The sequence below is a fragment of the Neofelis nebulosa genome, chromosome 1 (assembly GCF_028018385.1).
Source record: "Neofelis nebulosa isolate mNeoNeb1 chromosome 1, mNeoNeb1.pri, whole genome shotgun sequence".
Taxonomy (NCBI): Eukaryota; Metazoa; Chordata; class Mammalia; order Carnivora; family Felidae; genus Neofelis; species Neofelis nebulosa.
Window position 1 is genome coordinate 152,356,012 of NC_080782.1, and position 18,337 is coordinate 152,374,348.

Consider the following 18,337-nt stretch of genomic DNA (forward strand, 5'->3'; position numbering starts at 1 on the left):
ATGCCTGTCTACCTATGTGTGCATGGGCATATGTACGTCTCTGTACATGCATCTACATGCATCTCTCTGTGTGCATGGACCCACATATGCAGTGCTTTCGGATCCACGTGTACAAGCCTGTGTCTGCATCCGAATGTGTTTCCCAGCCCACTTGCAAAGCTCCTTGGATGTCAGAGGTACATCATATCCCAGCAGGACTTGACAGGTCAGACCCTGCCCCACAGTGAGGGGACCTACAACTTTTCCCAGGACCTGCCAGGATGCTTGAGACCCTCAAAGGTATATAATGGCCTCTGAATACAGAAAGTAAGTGGAAAGTACTGATTTAAAAGCAGAGACAACTCCTTTTGCAAAAGATTTTCCCAGCAAACACCTGTGCCCCGAGGGCTCCCCACAGAGGGTCTGCCTGGTCCAGGAGGGCTCCCGTGTGTGTCTCCGGATGAGGGATGGTCCTCTGGGCACCCTCCATTCAAGAGCCTCATCTGCACCACCAGGTCAGCAGGGGGCGTGGGGGTGCAGAGGGAGGAGGTCCCCCCAGACCAAAGTAACACCCCCAACTCTGAGGGCTCCTGCCTCACCTGGGCTGTGAGGTACAGACACAGATTCCTGGGCCCCAGAGCAGTCTGCGACCAGAACCCCAGCCACCCCAGAGCTCCACATTTTAGGCTGCTGACCCTGAAACCTGTGCACATGTGAGTCCTTCTCCAGAAGAGCACGTGGCTACTGAGACCCAACCCCCCCATTCCGAAAACAGAGTTCTCCTTGCTCCATGTGACCCACAGCCAGGGAGTGGCTTCCTGTCACAGCTCTGTGCCTAGGACTCTCCTATGGGTCTGGAGGGCACAGTGAGGGACAGGGGTGTGGGGGAGGGGTCAAGGAAGACAAAAGAGAATACTGCATTGTGTACGGGCCTGGGACTGGAGGGGGCTTCATGTGCTGAGGCTTGAGGGGTGGCCAGAGGCACTGAGATGGCATCATTGACCTTACATGGGCCTGGAGTGGGGGTGGGGCACACCTGGGTGGGGAATGGGGCACCCCTGGGGTGGGGGGTGGGGCACACCTAGGCTGATGGATGGGGCACCTCTGGGGTGGGGGTGGGCACACCCAGGCTGATGGATGGGGCACACCTGGGGTGGGGGTGGGGCACACCTGGGGTGGGGTTGGGGCACACCTAGGCTGATGGATGGGGCACCTCTGGGGTGGGGGTGGGCACACCCAGGCTGATGGATGGGGCACACCTGGGGTGGGGGTGGGGCACACCCAGGCTGATGGATGGGGCACACCTGGGGTGGGGGATGGGGCTGGGCAGGCCAGGGGTGGCCTAGGACACTGACCTGCACACAGGTCCTGCCAAGTCCTGGGCCCCACCATCAGGCAGCAGCCTGGCATGCATCAGGGGAAGCCAACAGCCCAGGGTGACTCCAATGGCCGTCTGCCTCGGCCCTGTCTGTCTCTTCTCCAGCTCCTAGACTGACTTTGGGGTCAGCATGAAGTCCAACTGGGGTATTTTTCTTGTATGGCTTGTGATTTTGGTGTCATATCCAAGAATCCATGACAGATTCCAGGTCATAAAGATTTGCCCCTGCGTTTTACTCTAAGAGCTTCATGGTTTTGTGTCTGATTCATTCTGGTGTGTTTAGGGAGTTAAATTGAGGAAAGGGTCTATGCAGTCATCCCTGCATTGTTTGTTGGTGAGACTGTACCCTCCCCCCAAAGGTCCACCTGCCTGGGTGTGTCCCTGGGCTCCAGCTCCACCCAGCTGGTCCTGCCCATGCATTTCAACCACCCCTGGTGGCTTGGCCTCACCTCCACTCCTATTCCCCACCAAGGGGCCCTGCTCAGGTTTACTTCTCATTTACCATCCCTGCTCAGGCCTCAGTCCCCCATGTGCAGGATGTGTGCATCCTGCGTGGTGTCCCCACTAACGCAGAGTGCTGGACCCTCCTCCTCCTGACCTCCACCCAGCTCCTTGCAGCCAGTCCTTTCCTGAGAGGCTGGACCTGGGCTCCTGCTCCACACCCTCATCCATGGGCCACCCAATCAGGAGTATCTGGGGCCATGAGGCAGTCCTAACTCCAGAGATGCAGCACTTGATGGTGAACTTGTGTGCACGCAAGTGTGAAGGCCCAGCTTTGACACCCACTCCCCTGGGCTCAGATCCCATCTCAACTGCTTCTGTGGTGTGACCTGGGCTGGTTGCCCTCAAAGGGATGAGCCCTACCTTTCCTGCTTCTTGACCCCAGGCCCAGGCCCCCAGAGCTCCCGAAGACTGGAGCGAGAGTGCGTAGGTGTCAATTAAGCTTGGCTGGCATTTGTTGGGTGGGGTGATGCATGCGGGACAGTCTTGCTCTCTCTATGGGGACAGGAGTTCACCTGAGGGCCGGACATTGCACAGAGGAAGCCTGTGTGACTGGACTCAGGGCCAACCATCAGCAGACCAAGAAGGGGATGGGTGTGGAGGCAGCTGTGGCTCAAAGTCCAGAGAAAGTGATGGCCCTGTGTGTGCAGCTGTGTGTGTGAGCGTCTTGTGTGCATATGTCTGCATGTGCACAACTGTTGGTGTGAGATTGCATATTTGCACATGTATGTGTGTGCATGTGTGTTCCCCAGAACCTGCCTGCATGTCCAGTGTAGACCACACTCTGGGTGATTGACAAAGGGCAACGGCTCCGGCAACGGCTCCAGCAACAGCTCCAGCAATGCCCTGGAGCTGGGTGTCCTACAGGCAGTGAGGCTTCCCGGGGCTTGCAGACTCTGCTGCTGGGTGGAGGGCTGTGGTCCTGGCAGTGGTGGGGACAAGCCCAGAGTACAGAGGGAATGGACAGAGGGGTGGGCACCTGGGGAGAGATGAGTGGGCAGAATCCCAGGATGGTGGGGGTCGAGAGGTAAGCCTGCCAGGTTCCAGGTATTCTGGAATCACAGAACTCCAGGGCTGGGCTAGACCTGGGCAGGACAGTCCCGCTCAACAGGTCCTGGCTGCTCCCAGAGGCCAACTGAGGTGGCGGGAGGGGGGGTGGGCAAAGCCCAAGCAGCCTCTGGGATCCCTGTTGGTCTTGGCTGGTGCTGGGTGGCTCTTCCAGCCCTGCCTGGCTGGCACTGGTCCCAGGCCCACCAGTTCCTGCCTCTGGTGTCTTGGGAGAGCCAAAGGACCCAGATAAGGAGGGTCTCCAGCATCTGTTCTGGCCACCAGCTTCCTCACCAGCCAGGCATTGCCACCCCAACAGGCCCCCGCCAGGGCCAGAAGCCCCTGAGTGTGCATCCCCTCCCAAGCCCTTTGCCCAGCAGACCCCACCAAGAGGATCCAGAGTCAGGAGCCAGGCTGGGTCCACCGGGGCAGGCAGCACGTCCGGCCGGGTGCACGGGCTTCATTTCCTGTCCTAGAGAGTGAAGACACATGGCTGCTTCACCCACGCAGAGCACACACACAGCTCACACACACATGCACACACACATGTAGCACACACACACATGCACACAGGCAGCTCACACACATGCACACACGTGCAGCTCACACACATGCGCACAGACAGCTCACACACATGTGCACAGGCAGCTCACACACATGCACACACATATGCAGCTCACACACATGTACACACACATGCAGCTCACACACATGCACACACATGCAGCTCACACACACATGCAGCTCACACACATGTACACACACATGCAGCTCACACACATGCACACACATGCAGCTCACACACACACGCACACACACATGCAGCTCACACACATGCGCACATGCAGCTCACACACACATGCGCACATGCAGCTCACACACACATGCACACATGCAGCTCACACGCACATGCAGCTCACACACACATGTACACATGCAGCACACAGATGCACACATGCAGCTCACACACATGCGTACATGCAGCTCACACATGCGCAATGCAGTTCACACACACATGCACACACACATGCAGCTCACACACACATGCACACATGCAGCACACAGATGCACACATGCAGCTCACACACATGCGTACATGCAGCTCACACATGCGCAATGCAGTTCACATACACATGCACACACACATGCAGCTCACACACACAGCTCACACACATGCACACACATGCACACACGCAGTTCACACACACACACAGCCCACAAACATGCACATGCACACACATGCCCCCCAGGACCGCCTGCCTGCTCAGTCCTCTGTCCCTATAACCTTTGTCTGTGTGATGCCAAGTAACCCTCCTGGTCAAGAGACTGGACAGACACAGGCCAGGTGGCCAGGTCGGGGGAGGAGACAGGCTGGGGCAGGTGGACATGTGGAGTCCCAGCACTCACAGCTGGCCCCATGCTCACAAGCAGGGTGGGCTGCTGGGGGTTCTGGGGCAGCTTCTGCCCTTCCTTCTTACTGGGCGGGTCCTTGAGGGGTGAGGATTGGGGACCTTGCGGCATCCTCAGAAATCCCCTCCTGCTTGCCATGCCGGGATCCAGGACAGGATGGTGGCGACCTTGTCCCATCCCCAGAACCACCCTCTTGTCATGCATGGATCAGGGACGGGCTGGTGGGGACCTTGTCCCATCCCCAGAACCACCCTCTTGTCATGCATGGATCAGGGACGGGCTGGTGGGGACCTTGTCCCATCCCCAGAACCACCCCCCTCGCCCCCATCATGCAGGGATCAGGGATGGGCTGGTGGGGACCTGGTGCCATTCTTGGAACTCTCCCCCTCCGCACACCATGCGGGGATCTGGGACAGGCTGGTGTTTGGCCCTGCAAAGGCGTGCAGCTGCTGGCCCCTGTCAGGGCCCCAGCAGCCTGGGAGCTAGGCCACACAAGGGGGGCTCTGCAAATGGTTCCCCCAATAGAACGGGCCTCCTCCCAGGTCCTCTTCCCAGGAACCCCTGTCTGCCTTCTGAAGCCGCTTGAGGGTGAGGTCCCATAGGGGCTGAGGAGGCAGGAGTTGCTCTGGGGCTCCCAGGGCTGGAATGTGGGATGAGCCATGGTCAGATCAGATTTCCTTATTTGCCTGAGGAGCTCCCTAAGTTGGGGGAGCCAGCCCTGGTCTAATGGGAACCAGCTGTGGGAGGGGGAGGCCGTGTCTGGAAGAACAGGCCACGTACTCCGTGCTCCCAGGGAAGATCTGATGAGCCCCGCCTTTTACAGCTGGGGAAACTGAGGCCCAGAGCAGGCCCATGTCCAGGACCCCTCCAGACTGCAGCTGGGCACCCTCAGGGTCCAGCCAGCTGTTCCCTGTGCTCAGGCCAGGCAGACCCTCCAGCAGGCTGGGCCGGCCCCTGTGGTGCCCCTCTGCCTCCCCGGGCACACGCTCTGCTCCCCACGCTGGGCTCACAGGGACACGGGCTCTGTGGCTGGGGGGGTGATTCTCAGGCCATCAGCAGAGGGCTGCTCTGGGAGAGACAGCAGTTGTGGTGTGGGCAGAGAACCAGGGCACACCGTGGTCCGCCCCAGCCCCCCAGCTCCTGCTACTGCCGGCTAGCTGCGTAGCACTCAGCGTTTGCTGCATGACAGACCACCCTCGACTCATGGGTGAACCACAGGGAGGTCTCATCTGTCTGCCTGCAGGGCCTAGGTCTGGGGTGGGGACCTTGGTGCCAGGTCAGCATGGAGCTGCAGTTCAAGGTGGGGTTGGGGCTTTGACTGTGGCTGAGCCTTCCTGGAGAGGGCTGGGAACTGGTGGCTCAGGGGGTACAAATCACAGGGAGGCTGCCCAGGGCTGGAGGGATGGCGTGGGCCTGGGAGAGGGCTTTGAACAGGAGGCAGGGGACAGGCACGGGTCAGACCCAGCTCAGGCATGAGGCGCAGTGATGACCATACCTGGGCTGACCCTGCACTCAGGACCCCACGGCCTACTGCTGACACCCTAGGATCCTGTCAGGGCCAGGACCCCTATTCCTGCTCTCCTGATGTGGCCTGGCCCTGGCAAAACTTGGGTAGGGGGCACCAGAGCAAGGCCCAAGATGTGGGTGGACTGGGTCTCCAGGGCAGGGACACAGACTGGGGTGTGGTCGGGAGGGGACATGGGGGTGAGAAGCAGGTGGGCAGGGACAGTCCAGGGGGCACAGGAGGGGATGTGGGAGTGAGGAGCAGGTGGGCAGGGACAGTTAAGCCACAGGAATAGGAGTTGTTTCTGCAGAAAGGGGCATTATCTTTAAACGAGGATGTTGATGATTGTATTGAGGTTACTGAGGTCATCAGCATCCGTGAAGAGGATGCTGAGCACACCTGTGAATGCTCAGTGGGCCTCAGCCATTTCCACTGGTGTCTGCACATAACCACAGAGCGCTGGGCAAGAGGTGGGACCAGGCCTGAGGAGGAGCAGGGACAGTCTTAGCTACCAGGCAGTGTTGCTGGAATGGCAGAGGGGAGGGGGCCTGGCCAGTGACAGGCCCCCCACAGTCGGGCACCATGGCTGGGGTTGGGGGCAGGGCTGACCGTGGGCACCCTGGCTGGGGTGGGGGCTGGATTGGGAGGACATTCCTTGGATGCTGCTGCCCTCCTTACTTGGGGAGTCCACTGCCTTCAGGGATCCAGGGAGGAAAGCAAGACCCTGCCCAGCAGAGCCCCCAGCCAAGGTGGCAGGACAGCGTGGCTGTGTGGCCCCCAGGGGACAGTGGTGGCGAACTGCTCCCCAAGCAGCTGGAAGGTGCCTTGGGTGAAGTGGAGCACAGTCGACAGGATTACAGGCATGTGGGACGGCTTCTCGGTCCCTCGGCCAGCCCCCCAAAGCAGAGGTCCCTTTGCAATCACACCGTGCTGTGGAGTGTGTTCTGCAGCGCCCAGGTCCCACCCCTCAGGCGTGATGGAGGTGACTTTGCCAGCAGGGAGCCTGGCCAGCCCCCACCAGCAGACACTTGGCACCACAGGAATCTGCCTCCTGATTACCCAGTTCAAAGGGCCTGTGTGTCCCCAGCTGCTTCTGGCTCCTGGGTCCTGGCCCGGAAACGGGGTGCCACACAAGCCCTCCACCCGGGGACTCTTGTCCAGCTCCTGCTGTCATAAGGCCTCAGCACCAGACCTGATGTAGGGGCCAGGCTGCTCGGAGTGGATCTGGCTCAGCTGGATGCCAGGACATGCAAGTCTGTGCAGACAAGGCTTCTGGCTGACCGGGGCTCTGGGTCTCCTGCATGTCAGCTGGACCTCCTGCTGCCTGGTGGAAGTCAGACCTGTCCTGGATGCCCTGTCCCCCAGGTCTCACCCAGATGTCCCTGTCCCCCAGGTCTGTCCTGTATGTTCCTGTCTCCAGGTCTGTCCTAGATCTCCATGTTCCTCAGGTCTGTCCTGGATGTCCCTGTCCCCAGGTCTGTCCTATATGTCAGGTCCCTAGGTCTGTCCTAGATGTCCCTGTCCCCCAGGTCTGTCCTGGATGTCCCTGTCCCCAGTGTCAGCCCTGGTTGTCCCTGTTCCCCAGGTCTCACCCAGATGTCCCTGTCCCCAGGTCTCTCCTACATGTCAGGTCCCCCACATCTGTCCTGGATATCCCTGTCCCCCAGGTCTGTCTTAGATCTTTCCATGTCCCTCAGGACTGTCCTAGATATCCCTATCCCCCAGGTCTGTTCTGGATGTCCCTATCCTTCACATGTGTCCTAGGTGTCCCTATCCCCAGGTCTGTCCTACCTGTCATGTCTCCAGGTCTGTCTTGGATGTCCCTGTCCCGTAGGTCCATCCTGGATGTCCCTGGGCCCCAGTTCTGTCCTAGATGTCCCTGTCCTCAGGTATCTCCTATATTTCCTTGTCCCCTAGGTCTGTCCTGGATGTCCCTGTGCTCCAGGTCTGTCCCACACGTCCCTGTCCCCCGAGTTGGTCCTAGATGTCCTTGTCCCTAGGTCTCAATTAGTCACTGTCCAATGACTAATGAATGGATAAAGAAGATGTGGGGGTGCCTGGGTGGCTCAGTCAGTTAAGCGTCTGAGTCTTGGTTTCAGCTCAGGTCATGATCTTATGGTTCATGGGATCAAGCCCCACGTTGGGCTCTATGCTGACAGCAAGGAGCATGCTTGGGATTCTCTCTCTCCCTCTCTTCCTGGCCCTCCCCTGCTTATAATCTCTCAAAATAAATAAATAAACTTGAAAAAAAAGATTTGGTATAATACTACTTGGCGATGGAAAAGAATAAAATCTTGCCATTTGCAATGATGTGAATGGAGCCAGAATGTATTATGCTAAACGAAATAACTCGATTAGACAAAGACAAATACCATATGATTTCACTCATATGTGGAATTTAAGAAACAAAACAGATGAACATAGGGGAAGGGAAGGAGAGAGAAGAGAGGGAAACAAACCACAAGAGACTCTTAGCTATAGAGAACAAACTGATGGTTGATGGAGTGAGGTGGGTGGGAGATGGGCTAGATGGGTGATGGGCATTAAGGAGGACGCTGTGATAGGCACTGGGTATTGTATGTAAGTGATGGATCACTGAGTTCTACTCCTGAAACCAATATTGCACTGTAAGTTAAATAACTGCAATTTAGATTTAAAAATAAGTTTAAAAAAGTTTCCACGTCTTTTGTTTAATGTATTCCTAAGTATTTTATTCTTTTTGATATTATTGTAAATGGAACTGTTTTGTTAATTTCATTTTCAAATTGTTCATTGCTAGTGTACAGAAATTGATTCATTTCTGCATATTGATGTTGTATCCTGCAACTATTATAAATTCTAACCATTTTTAGTGGAGTTCCTATGCACAAGATCATGTCATCTGCAGATAGAGATAATTTGACTTCTTACTTTCCAATCTGGATGTCTTCTTTTCGTTTCTTATCTAATTTCTCTGGCTGGAGCCTCCAGAACAATGTTGACTAGAATGGAAGTGGTGAGGTCAGACATCCTTGTCTTGTTCCTCATCTTATGGAAAACACACCCAGTCTTTCACCGTTAAGTATGATGTTAGCTGTGGGGGTTTTGTAGATGCTCTTTATCAAGTCCATGAAGTCCCTGATACTCCAAGTCTGTTGATCATTTTATCATGAAATGGTATTGATTTTTGTCAGGTGTTTTTTTTTTTTTTTTTGCATCTATTGAGATGAGCGTGTGGATTTTGTCCTTAGTCTATTAATAGAGTTTATCACATTGTTTTTGCATGTTAATCCAACCTTACATCCCTAGCACAAATACCACTTGGTCATGGTGTATGATGCTTTTAATTTGTTACTGGATTCAGTTGGATAGTATTTTATTGAGGACTTTTGTTTCTGCATCATAATAGATAGCGGTTTGCAGTTTTCTGTTCTTGTGGTGTCTTTGTCGGGTCTGGGAAATACTAGCCTTCAGGACTGAACTGAGAAGGGCTCCCTTCCCTTCTATTTCTCCCTTCCCTTGCTTATTTCTCTTTGGATGAGTTTGTGAATGAGTATTACTTCTTCTTTAAGTGTTTGGTAGAATTTACCCTTGAAAGCCTCTGGTCTGGGGTTTTTCTTTCTGGCACATCTTAAAAGTACTAACTCAGTCTCTTGGAATAGGTCTATGCAGACATTTTATTTCTACTGAGGTCAGTTTAGATAGCTCGTTCCTTTCTAAGAACCTGCCCGTTTCATATAAATTTCTCAGTAGTTGGCAAACAGTTGTTAAAAATATTCCTTCACTAACTTTTTTTTTGGTAATTATCACTAACTTTATTAATGTAAGCCTTTCTTTTTTTCATTGTCTAGCTAAAGGTTTATCAGTTCTGTTGATCTTGTCAAAGAACTTCAGTTTTCTCTATTTTATTTTGTATGCCATTGATCCACTCTCATCTCTATTACCCCCTTCCTTTTGTTTGCTTTGGGTTTAGTTTTTGCTTCTTTCTGTTACTTAAGGTGGAAGGTTAGGTATTCATTTGAGAACTCTCTTGTTTTTCATGCAGGAATTTAAAGCTATACATACTTTTAAGACCTGCTTGAGCTAGATCTCTTATGTTTTTTAATGTTTATTTTTGAGAGAGAGAGAGAGACAGCACAACCAGGGGAGGGGAGAGAGAAAGGGAGACACAGATTCTGAAGCAGGCTCCAATCTCTGAGCTGTCAGCACAGAGCCCAATGAGGGGCTCGAAATCACAGACTATGTGATCATGAACTGAGCTGATGTCGGACACCTAACCAACTGAGCCCCCGGGTGCCCCATACATGTCTTATGTTTTTACATGTGATGGGGGGGATCTCTCTTCCCTCTCTCGCCTCTCTCGCTCACTCTTGTGCTTTCATTTTAATCTATTTCCAAGTATTTTCTAACTTATCCTGTGATACTGTCTTTGACCCACTGGTTACTGAGGAGTATGTTGTTTAATTTACTCATATTTGTGAATTTCCCAGATTTTATTCTATTATTCTATTCAGATTTCATTCCATTTTGGTGAGAGGACATAATTTGTATGTCCCTTAAATTTCAGTCCCTTAAATTTATTTGAGGTTTATTTTTTGACCTAGCAAATGGTCTATTTTGGAGACTATTCCATGAGTTCTGGAGAATGTGTGTGCTATTGCCTGGTTAGGCGTTCTACGGTTCTTGAGGTCTGGTGTTGTTCCAGGCTTGCTCATCATTGGTGATCTTCAGCTTAGCTTTTTATCCACTACTGAAAGTGAGTTGTTAACATATTCAGCTTGTTATTTTTAATGTCTGTTTCTCCATTCAATTCTGTCAGTTCTGGCAGCATGAATTTTGGGACTCTGTTGTTAGATGTTTCTATCTTTATAATTATTGCATCTTCATGATACACGACACAATTCATGATGAATTGATCCTTTTACACTTTTTAAATGTCTTTTTTTTTTACCTCTAGTAATGTATTTTGTTTTAAAGTCCTTGTGATGCCCTGAGCAGACAATCCAGCCATATCATTCTAGAATTCTGACCTACAGATCTGTGAGATGATAAATATGTGTTTTTAGGTAAAATGATAGGTTTCTGATCATTTGTTATGCACCAATAGGAAACGAATATGGATTTTGGTATTAAGTGTGAGCTGTTGCCTTACCATATACTTAAGTGTGCGGTGGCTTTGGAATCAGGCAGAGAGGGTGGTGGCTGGAAGGACTCTAGGGACATGATAGGAAAAGCCTAGACAGGGTTGATGGGGGTGACAGTGGGAATATGGATGCTGGGGATGCTATAAGTGCAGTGCTATTGGGATCTGGGGGGAGGAGTCTCCTCGTGCAGTTGAATAAGGCTTGGCAAAGTTTGTTTCAAGGGGACACTGGGTTTCTTCTTGCCCTTATGGGGAAAATGAAAGAGGAAACATAAGCAGAGGAAAGACCTGTTGAACAAAAAGACACTAGGGAGTGATGATATTGGAAATTCCCCTCCATGCTGCTGTTTCCTCAGCAGTAGCCACTGTACAACCGTACAATAGCATTCAGTTACCTCATTGTGCACATCTTCCTATGTGATTTCTTTACCCACCCATGGCCTCTGTGCTATTATCATCAGAAATATTATGCTTCTTTGTATACACATACCCAAATACGTGTGTGGGTGTGTGTGTGTATGATTGTATACATTTGTATACTTGATATATATATATATATATATATATATATATATATAGCCTTATGCAACAGCTTTTTAAACAAGTTAAGGGGATGAAAGAGAGGGTATATACATTATGCAGTCTCTTACAATGATCTGCATAAGTACCAGTCCCAGAGAACTTCATTTGTTCATGTGCATCCTAATTACCATCCATTGTCCTTGCTTTCAACCCAAAGAATTTTCCTAAATAAAACTTAGGAAGCAGATTTGCTAGCACCAACTTCTCTCAGCTCTTGTTTATATGGGAATGTTTTTATTATGCCTTCATTTTTTTAAAGATAATTTTGCTGGACATAAAATTCTTGGTTGGTATTTCCTTCCTCCACCCCCAGCACTTTGAGTATGTTATTCACTGCTTTCTGGCTATCATTGTTGGCTATTGTGAATACTGTTTAAAATATATTGTTTTTGACTGAAGCAGTCTTTAATTCTTTTTTTTAAGATTTTATTTCATTTTATAAAATATTTATTTATTTTGAGAGAGAGAGAGAGAGGGAGAGAGATCACAGTGGGGGGGGGGCAGAGAGAGAAGGAGAGAGAGAGAATCCCAAGCAGGCCTCACCAGTCAGTGCACAGAGCCCGATTTGGGGCTCAAACTTATGAAACAGATAATGACCTGAACTGAAGTTGCATGCTTAACCAACTGAACCACCCAAGCACCCCACTTAAAACATTTTAAAAATCGCATTGCAGTCTCTTCTTGAACTCATGATTTATGAGAAGCCTGATAACATTGTTCCTCTATAGGCAAGGATTTTTCCTCTGATGTCTTTCAAGATTTCCTCTAATTTTTTGCTGCACTGAATATGATATGTCTCTCCATATATCTTATTTGATGATGTTCTCTAAGGTTCCTGGATCTGTGGTTTGGTGTCTACCATTAGTCATTAGTCATTACTCCTTATGGCTTCAAATATTCCTTCTATTCCTTTCTCTTTTCCCTCTCCATCTGATATTCCCACTATGTGTATGTGACACCTCTTGTGATTGTCCCACCGTTCTGGGGCATTGTGTTATTTTTTCACTTTTTTTCTCTTTGCCTGTCAGGGTTTGGACATATCTTCAGGATTCATGACTGTCCCCTTGGCCATGTCCACTTTGCTGATGAGTCCAGCAAAGGGGGTCTTCATTTCTGTGACAGTGTGTTGATTTCTAACATTTCCCTTTAACCCCACCCCCCTTAGCACTTCTATCTCTCTGCTCACATGGCCCATCTGCTCCTCATGCTGTCTACTGTATCCATCAGAGCCCTTAGCATATGAGTCATAGTTTATGTTACCTGTCCGGTAATTCCAACATTTTTGCCACACCCGGGTCTGGTTCTGGTGCTGCTCTGTGTCTTCAAACTGTGCTTGGTCCTTAAGTATGCCTTGTAACTGTTGTCAAAGCTGACATGATGTATGACTAAGGGTCTTTAGTGTGAGGCTTTGTTTACCTGTCTGCATTCACTGCTGTAGCGGTGGGTCCAAGGACAGACTTCGTGGGCTGATCCTAATTATGTTACTGTGGTAAAATACACATATACCATCCTAACCATTTTAAAGTGTACAGTTCAATGGCATTCCTTATATTCCCATTATTGTGTAACCATTACCACCAAGAACCCTTGTCATCTTGCAAAATTAAGACTATATTCATTAAATAATACCTACCTTGCCCTTGGCAACCACTACTGTACTTTCTGTGCCTATTTTGACTACTCTAGGGACCTCATGTAAGTGGAATCCTACAGTGTTTGTCTTTTTGTGACTGGCTTATTTCACATAGCACAATGTCCTCAAGATTCATCCAGGTTGTACCTTGTGTCAGAATTTCCTTCCTTTTTATTTTTTATTTTTTTTTGAAATTTAAAGAAAAAATTTATTGAAGATCTGAAAAACAATTCCTAAAAGATTGGCTTTTCCAGAAAACTGTAGCTACACAACGCATTGCGTCTATCATGTTAACACGTGCATTAGACACAAATACAAAACCATGAAACAAGCCACCATTCTTCAACAATCGGAGCAAAGGGACGATGCCTAAGGAACAGCATGGACGGCCTGTAGGATGGGCTCTTTACTTTAAGCACCATAAAAAAGGAGCACAGACGGATGAGCGTGTTCAGGTATATACACTGAATTGAACCTTTGGCACTAGGAATCAGAGCAGTTTGTCATACAGCATTAACACATATTATAAAAGTGCGGAGTGTCAAAGGGATAGAACCACCAGCATTCAAAAGGAGCTTGGTCGACTAGGCAATAAAACACTCTACAGTATGTCTCTCGTCGTCCATCACTGAATACACTGGTAGCGACTTTGAAATGAAAAAAAAAGAAAAGAAAAAAGGAGCTATAACCCCTTTTATTTTCTCTGTTTAAGATCAACATCAATTCTGTTATATACTAACATTTGCAAAGTACATCATTTGTACAAGAGGAGGACTAAACAAAAATGCGTTTACAGAAATCCAAACAGCGTCAGCGCCTCGCCTCACACAGCTTTCCGATGGTACTCAGGCGGGGCAACTTCATAATCGCTGGCACTAAACAAGGTTGCAGAATTCTTTGCCAGGTATTTTAGGAAGTCATGAAGATAATCCAGCAACAATGCAAGACTCTTCTCGTCCAGAGGAGTATAGGCCAACATGGCTCCAATTCGTACAAACAATCTCAGTAGATGCGGCGCCCCGTACACCTGGGACATGGGCGCGTCCAGGTAGTCTGCGAGAATCTCAGCGTACTGCGGCCTCTCAAATTTGTAGAGCAGCTGAGTCCCCAGCATCACATTGAAGTACTCCTTTATGCCGGCCACCACCTCATTCACAGCGTACTCCTTATTATCTGTGTTTCCTCGAGATTTCTTGTAATTTGCATAATCCTCTAGAATGGAATCCACGTTCTTCTTGGCAGGAAGATAAAACAGCTGTTTTTGCCGGGTAATTAAGTCCCAATCATCAACAAGCCACAGTTTTAATTCTTCAGGAATCTTTACTTTCACTTCAACTCTGTTCATGAATGTTTCCTCATTCTCAACGGTAGGATCCACTCGGGCCCTTTTCTTGCGAGGAGGCTGAGGTGTCTCGCTGGTACTGCCACCATCTCCATTTCCAGGTGTTTTCTGTTTGTTCTTTTTGGTTTTCACTTCAACACTTTTCTGCTGCAGGCCGGCGGTCTTCTTCCCTGGGGCAGCGCCTCTCATCTTCCCCTCTGCATACTGCTCCTGATTGTCTTTTTGAAGTTCTCGCTGTTTCTGCAGATTGGTGTCCACGTACTTGAGTACTCTGCTTTCTGGAACCCATTCGTCCCAATTTTTATTCCAACCACTGTAACGTATAAAGTATTTCACTTGTTTGTCCTTTATGGCAACCTTTACACACTTTGCTTTATAGAGAAGATGCCCATGAAAGCACAGCACTCGCTCACCCTCCTGGAATTTGGGCTTTGGGTCCTGTTTCAGCGCCATTTATATCTTTCCTTCCTTTTTAAGGCAAACTAATATTCCATTCTATTTTAAGGAAGAACAATATTCCATTGTATGTATAGAACATGCTTTGGTAGTCCATGCATCCACTGATGGACACATGGCTTGTTTCCATGTTTTATCTACTGTGAATGATGCTGCTATGAATATGGATGCACAAATATCTCGTCAAAATTCTGCTTTCAATTCTTTGGGGTATGTGCCAGTGGAATTGCTGGGCCATGTGGTAATCCTATGTGTAATTTTTTTTTTTGAGAATGGCTGTACTGTCTTCCACAATGGGTGCACCATTTTACACCCCAACTGACAGTGCATGAGGGTTCCAATCTCCACATCCTTGCCAATTATTGTTAGTTTCTGGGTTTTTTTAAATGTTTATTTATTTTTGAGAGGGAGGGAGAGAGTGTAAGCCAGGGAGAGGCAGATAGAGAGGGAGACACAGAATCTGAAGCAGGCTCCAGGCTCTGAGCTGTCAGCACAGAGCCTGACGTGGGGCTTAAACCCATAAACCATGAGATCATGACCTGAGCTGAAGTCAGAAGCTCAACTTACTGAGCCACCCAGGCGCCCATGTTTTGTTTTTTTAATTCTCCTCATTGTAGTTGTGTTTTCTCACTTCTTTGCATGCCCAGTGAACTATGAGTGGATGCCAGACATTGAGTTTTACCCTGTTGGTGCAGGATGTTTTTGTATTTCTACACATCTTGCTGAGCTCTGACCTGGGATGCATTGAAGTTACTTGAATAGACAGGCCTTTTAGGTCTTGCTTTTGGGATTGTTAGGTGGGTCTGTGCAGGGCTCAGTCTGGGGCTAATTATTCCACACTTCTGCAGTGAGAACTTGATGAGCACTCTATCCAGTGCTCCATGAATTATGACTTCTTCATGGCTGGCTGGTGGGACCACTATTCCCAGTCCTGTATAAGCACTGGGTACTGTTCCCTCTCGTTCTTCTGGGAGATCCTTTGCTCAGCTTCGGACAGTTTTTACATGTGTTTGTGCTGATCTGTGCTCAGCAGAACACCAAGAGGGGGTCTTCTTCAATCCCCCAGGGTTCACCTCTGTGCAGCCCTCACACCTCTGGTTCTCTTTGTGGACAGACTGAGCCACCTTGGTGTCCCATGACTCAGGCAAGTGCTTTTCCAGGCCCCATCCAGGATCCTTCCTCCTGTGCTGTGTCCCAGAAGCTGAGACAATGCTAAAGCTACTTCCATTTATTTCCTGCCTCTCAGGGATACAATTATGCACTAGTTGATGTCCAAGTACTGAAAACAGGTTTCCTATATCTATCCTTTTAGTAATTCATGGTGGTTTCAGATGAAAAGTAAATTTGGTCTCTGTTACTCTATATTGGCCAAAAGCAGAAATGTTTCTCATTATTTTATTCAAACCCAAATGAAAACAAAACAGCACTTTTTATTTTAAAAAATATACACATCAATAGCATGAAAGCATATTCATGCTTCTTTTCTGAATTTCCCTTTTCCCTTCCCATTCTGGGTAATTTCTTCTGACTCATATTCTGGTCCACAGAGTCTCTCTTCACCTGAGTCAAGGTAATTATAAATGTCATTCAATGAGTTCTGAACTTGATTTTTGTATTTTTCATTTCTGGAAGTCCTGTTTGGTTCCTTTTCAAATCTCCTGTGTCAAATTTATAGTTTCCAGTTGTTTCAGAAGTTTACAGGCCTGGTTTTATCTCCTTGAACATAGGAAGCACATTTGTTTTACAGTTTCTGGCTTATAACTCAAGTATCTGGGTCTCTTCATGTCTGTTTTTCCACCGGTTCTGTCATGGCAAATTATCTCATGTTTCTGGTCATCTTTGTTTGTGTGCTGAACAGATATTTAAATGTCATTTTTCAGAATAATCCCAGGCCCAGGGTGATGTGACCACTATCCTAAGAGGGTTTCTGCTTGCTTCTCCAGGGGCATTCTGGAGCTCCCTTACACCAAGCTTGGGTTTGAGATTTTCTGAGCTTCCGTGAGATTCAAGGCTGGACTGCCGTCCATGGGAGAGCTGGCTCACTGCCCGCTCCCTCCTAGGGGGCATCCCATCTTGTCTGCAGTCCAGGGCAGGTGTGGTTTACCATGGTCCACACCCCTGGCGAACCATGGCCTCCTACTGTTGTTTCCCTAACCCCAAAGACTGCCAAAAGTAATACAGCCACAAAGCTGCCATTTCTGAAAAAGCAGGAGCAGCCTTGACTGCTTGACTCACCTCTCCACCTCCTTGCTCCCCCGGGTTTGGTGATTCATCACCACGATTTAGATGATTTAGATGTTTCCTGCCTCTGTGAAGATGACGCCTATGTGTTGTCTTCATGGGAAAGCCCCTATTAAACTGTTTGCCATTATTGGAAACTTGTCCATATATTAAACTAAACATTTTAAAGTGTTCTCTTTATTTTTGTATAGTGTGAGGTCACGTTCTTAGTTAATTTCTCCCATGTAGTAGTTACTTTACCAAGAACATTTGCCGAATATCTCCTCCTCTCCCATTGGCCTCCAACGCCACCTGAGTTATGTGTCAAACTTCCACACATGGAAGGATCTAATCTTGCACTTGATTCCACTATCGGTTGTCCAATTCCAACCAGCTTCTGTGCCTGCATAGGCACCAGTGTGTTTTAACTACTAGGGTGTCATAATAAGATTTGGTATTTAAAAGGAAAATTTATCTGTCACCCTTCCACATGAATTATAACTTTTAAAACCAGTCTTTTCTGTACATTTAAAAACTATCTCAGATGTGTGTGTTTGGGGGGGGGGCTTAAAACAACACATATTCTTTCATAGTTCTGAAGGTCAAGGGTCTGAACTGAGTCTGATGGGGCTACAATCAACAATTGCATCTGCAGGGCTGGTTCCTTGTGGAAAAGAACCAATTCCTTGCTGATTCCAACTTCTAGATGCTGCCAGATACCCCAGCTTGTGACAACATCACTCAATCTCTACCTCTGTGGTTACTTTGCTTTCTCTTAACATGAACCCTCCTGCCTATCTTGTATAAGGACCCATGGGTTTTCACACTGGGCCAATCTGGATAATATAGGAAAATCTCCCCATCTCAAATGCTTACCTTAATCACACCTGCAAAGTCCCTTTTACCAGGAGGGGTACATTTTCACAGGACATGGGGATTAGGATGTGGACAGCTTTGGGGAACCATTACTCTGTCTGCCATACCACTCAAGTAATTGCTATATCATATTTTTACCAGATTCTCATTGGCCTATAGATTGATTTAGAGACAGGTACATTTACATTAAGCCTTTATATCCATGAACATTGGATATCTCACCATTCATTTGTCTCTAACATCTCAATAAACTTTTATAATTTTTCTGGTCCTTAGGTAATCCTAAA

At 48.7% G+C, this 18,337-nt stretch overlaps 1 protein-coding gene across 1 annotated transcript; it reads right to left on the reverse strand.

Moving 5' to 3' along the window:
* Nucleotides 1–13,350: 13,350 nt before the first annotated feature.
* Nucleotides 13,351–14,951, reverse strand: LOC131517819 (mortality factor 4-like protein 1). The gene has a single exon (XM_058740461.1). It carries the CDS (start codon nt 14,949–14,951, stop codon nt 13,980–13,982), a length of 972 nt encoding a protein of 323 aa, XP_058596444.1. The 3' UTR covers nt 13,351–13,979.
* Nucleotides 14,952–18,337: the final 3,386 nt, after the last annotated feature.